The sequence below is a fragment of the Plasmodium cynomolgi genome, chromosome 11 (genome assembly GCF_000321355.1).
Source record: "Plasmodium cynomolgi strain B DNA, chromosome 11, whole genome shotgun sequence".
NCBI classification, from domain to species: Eukaryota; Apicomplexa; class Aconoidasida; order Haemosporida; family Plasmodiidae; genus Plasmodium; species Plasmodium cynomolgi.
The window spans coordinates 1,566,221-1,567,448 of NC_020404.1; the positions used below are offsets into that span (position 1 = coordinate 1,566,221).

Consider the following 1,228-nt stretch of genomic DNA (forward strand, 5'->3'; position numbering starts at 1 on the left):
TTTTTTTTTCTGAACAACTCAGGACGAAAAGGAGAAGCTGTTTCAGAAGGAACGAGCGCAGCTGCTGGACTTACTCAATGGCAAAGGTAACAAAGGGGGCAGAATGTGTCCCTTTCCTTTTGTGTGTACAAAGTGGAGAATGTGGGAATGATTTAGTCAGTTGTGCCGAAGCGGCTGTGTCGAAGCGGCTGTGTCGAATCGGGCTTTGCCCCTTTCCGCTGGCTGACTCCCCATGTTGCGCACTGCTCTTCCCCCTTTTTTTGCTCAGACGAAAACGTTAAAAACGTGAAGCACTACAAAGAAGAAATAAAATGCCTAGAAGACAAACTGAAAAATTATTTGGACCGCAATGTACACAGAATACACGACAAGAACTACGAACTAATGGTCGACAAGCTGCACGACGAACAAATAAAAATGCATTCCCTGCTTACCGAGAAGGAAAAAATTATTAACGAGAAGAACATCCAAATTGAGAACTTGGAGTCCCAGTTGCAGTCCTGGGCCGACGAGGCTACCAACTGGGTCGTCGTGGCGGACAAGCACACCAAACTGATAACAAACCATAACATATTAAAGGTAACGCGGAAAAGGGAGAAAGAAAAGGGGCGGGTCTGACGCGCCACGCGCCATGCGCCCATTCGACCACCTGCCAATCAGCCCATCTGCCCCTCCACTATTGCCTTTTTTTCCTCCATTTCTTTTTTTTTTTGCTCCCCCCCCCTTTTGCAGAAAAACTACGAAGAGCTCAAGTACAAATACATCATGGATATGAAATACGTCCAAACGAATAAGAACGAGAAAGTGAAGGAGCTGATACGGAAATACGCATAGGGAGACTTTGGCTGAGCCATGCGCTTTGTGGTTCCTACCTTCACACGGATGGGATGATTAGACTTCCTCTCCAGTTTTATCACGGCTGACCTTTTTTCGAAAGCCCCTCCCCCATGATGGTAGCATAAAAAAATGGTATCTTTTTTTTTAAAATGCGAAATGGCTGCAAAATTGTTTTGGGTGTGAAATACGCATCCGCATTTAGGGTCAGTGGTTTTCCCCAATTTGTGCTCACAGGCGGCCTCTATGATATGCGCCTTATATATATATGTGTCTCCCCCCAGTTAGAAGCACTTAAAATGCTTTCCTCCCTTTTTTTGTGACTCCCCTCCGCCAGCCCCTCGGCAGTTGTTATGTGTTCCCCACGATCCGTTCACGCGCATCCCGTTCTGCG

At 46.5% G+C, this 1,228-nt stretch overlaps 1 protein-coding gene across 1 annotated transcript in view; it reads left to right on the forward strand.

Moving 5' to 3' along the window:
* PCYB_114470 (leucine-rich repeat protein) overlaps positions 1–834 on the forward strand; it is a gene marked incomplete at both ends in the record, with an annotated part of 6,410 nt that extends 5,576 nt beyond the window's left edge. The window contains 3 exons of the mRNA XM_004223326.1: positions 23–86; positions 269–579; positions 733–834. Coding sequence (XP_004223374.1) covers positions 23–86; positions 269–579; positions 733–834 — 477 coding nt within the window. The remainder of the gene's footprint in view (positions 1–22; positions 87–268; positions 580–732) is intronic.
* Between the last annotated feature and the right edge of the window lie 394 nt (positions 835–1,228).